General features: G+C 43.9%; 1 protein-coding gene across 13 annotated transcripts in view; it reads left to right on the forward strand.

The window, feature by feature from the left end:
* slc4a11 (solute carrier family 4 member 11) overlaps positions 1 to 2,500 on the forward strand; it is a 45,163-nt gene that overhangs the window by 29,811 nt on the left and 12,852 nt on the right. For all 13 annotated transcript variants that reach the window (XM_076974107.1, XM_076974098.1, XM_076974095.1 and 10 more), the window contains one exon: positions 1,301 to 1,510. In XM_076974107.1, coding sequence (XP_076830222.1) covers positions 1,301 to 1,510 — 210 coding nt within the window. The remainder of the gene's footprint in view (positions 1 to 1,300; positions 1,511 to 2,500) is intronic.

Consider the following 2,500-nt stretch of genomic DNA (forward strand, 5'->3'; position numbering starts at 1 on the left):
ATAAGTATGAATATAAAGTCACGTATAAGTATGCTTGAATATGATCCACAGGAACTGAGCTGCACATTTCTGCTGCTCTCAGAGGAACTGAAGAACTCACTTATGTTTAATTACTGGAATTATTAAGACAGTGTCATACAATAGTCTTGGCTTATTTTAAGTTGTCCTTACATACTTTAATTAAGTGAACTTAAGTAGTACTTTTAATGTAACATAGTAGGAAATGTTTTAACAATAATTATGACCAGCTTCAATTTAGCTGTAACAACGCTAGCAATTTGTTAGTCATAGTGAAGAGTTCAGTGAGTTCTGCTCATCACTCAGTGGTGTTCTCACCCTCATCATCACTGAGTGGTGTTCTCACCCCCACCATCATCATCATCACTCAGTGGTGTTCTCACCATCATCATCATCATCACTCAGTGGTGTTCTCACCATCATCATCATCACTCAGTGGTGTTCTCACCCTCATCATCACTCAGTGGTGTTCTCACCCTCATCATCATCACTCAGTGGTGTTCTCACCCTCATCATCACTCAGTGGTGTTCTTACCCTCATCATCATCACTCAGTGGTGTTCTCACCCTCATCATCATCACTCAGTGGTGTTCTCACCCTCATCATCATCACTCAGTGGTGTTTTCACCCTCATCATCATCACTCAGTGGTGTTCTCACTCTCATCATCATCACTCAGTGGTGTTCTCACCCTCATCACCATCATCACTCAGTGGTGTTCTCACCATCATCATCATCACTCAGTGGTGTTCTCACCCTCATCATCATCATCATCACTCAGTGGTGTTCTCACCCTCATTATCATCACTCAGTGGTGTTCTCACTCTCATCATCATCACTCAGTGGTGTTCTCACCCTCATCACCATCATCACTCAGTGGTGTTCTCACCATCATCATCATCACTCAGTGGTGTTCTCATCCTCATCATCATCATCACTCAGTGGTGTTCTCACCCTCATCATCATCATCACTCAGTGGTGTTCTCACCCTCATCATCATCACTCAGTGGTGTTCTCACCATCATCATCATCACTCAGTGGTGTTCTCACCATCATCATCATCACTCAGTGGTGTTCTCACCCTCATCATCACTCAGTGGTGTTCTCACCCCCACCATGATCACTCAGTGGTGTTCTCACCCTCATCATCATCACTCAGTGGTGTTCTCACCCTCATCACCATCATCATCATCACTCAGTGGTGTTCTCACCCTCATGCTCTCTACCTCACTTCCTCCTCTTTTTTCCTCTCCTTTCTCCACCTCTCCTCCTCCATCTCCCAGAAAAGCACCAAGACGGCGATGGAGTTGGGCCGGACGTTTGCGAGTATGTTCTCAGACATCTCGTTCAGACAGAAGCTGCTGGAGAGTAAGACTCAGGAGGAGTTTAAGGAAGCACTAGTGATCCAGAGATACCACCTGACCGCCACCAAGCGTAAGACCACCACTGTGGAAGAGGAGGAGACTGACCCCCACAGCCACACGCCGCTTAAGGTAACGCTGACACAGGTGTGAGTGTCTGCCCGCGTATATAGCCACGCTTGATTAAAAGTCTTTTCTCCAAAACTGGTTTGCATATTTCAGTGTTTTAAAAGGATTCTATGAAGTATGTTTGTGAAATAAAGAAAATAAAGAGTCCAGAAGGTACAGAACTTCATATTGATTTGTGTACACAATGGTACAACAACAAACAGAATAGTTCAGGTTTATGTGGATTATAAGTTTTCTCTGAAATAATCTAGTGTGAAATCATAATTTTTGCTTTGTTGATTGTGTTACCCTGCCCACCTTTTAATGGAAATAACACAATGGGATATTGGTTCTCTGTATTACCTATCCAGTGTGTGCTGTATTTTCTATATATTGGAGCTTCGACATGCAATTTTGCTGTTTGGAAAAGTGGTCATTTTTGCCACAAACAATTCAGAGAAGTTCTGTATGTATACTGTAGATGTTTTGTATCTATGTTTTCTTTCTGCATGCGGTGCTAGCACACGACCTCCCCACTCACATGCATGTCTCCTGCTGGACGTATTAGCCAACGACAGCCTTGATTTTGCAATGCTTTTGTTTCACACACATAGTGTATATGTATACAGGAACCCACCCACAGTTACACATACACCCAACCAACCCCACCTACTCACCCACACGCGCACACACAAACACACACACACACACACACACACACACACACACACACACACACACACACACACACACACACACACACACACACACACACACACACACACACACACGTACACACACGTTAGACCACCATGGCTGAGGTTTCCTGCTCATAAAAAGCCCTTTTTCTGCCTGTCCATAAAGAAGTGAGCAGAGGGCCCAAATAATTCTGTATTGTTTGGGTTTTTTCACTCCATCGCACATCTGAAGAATGGCAAACAGGTGGAGGATCATTACTTTGTGTGTGTGTGTGTGTGTGTGTGTGTGTGTGTGTGTGTGTGTGTGTGTGTGTGT

The sequence above is a fragment of the Brachyhypopomus gauderio genome, chromosome 15 (genome assembly GCF_052324685.1).
Source record: "Brachyhypopomus gauderio isolate BG-103 chromosome 15, BGAUD_0.2, whole genome shotgun sequence".
Taxonomy (NCBI): Eukaryota; Metazoa; Chordata; class Actinopteri; order Gymnotiformes; family Hypopomidae; genus Brachyhypopomus; species Brachyhypopomus gauderio.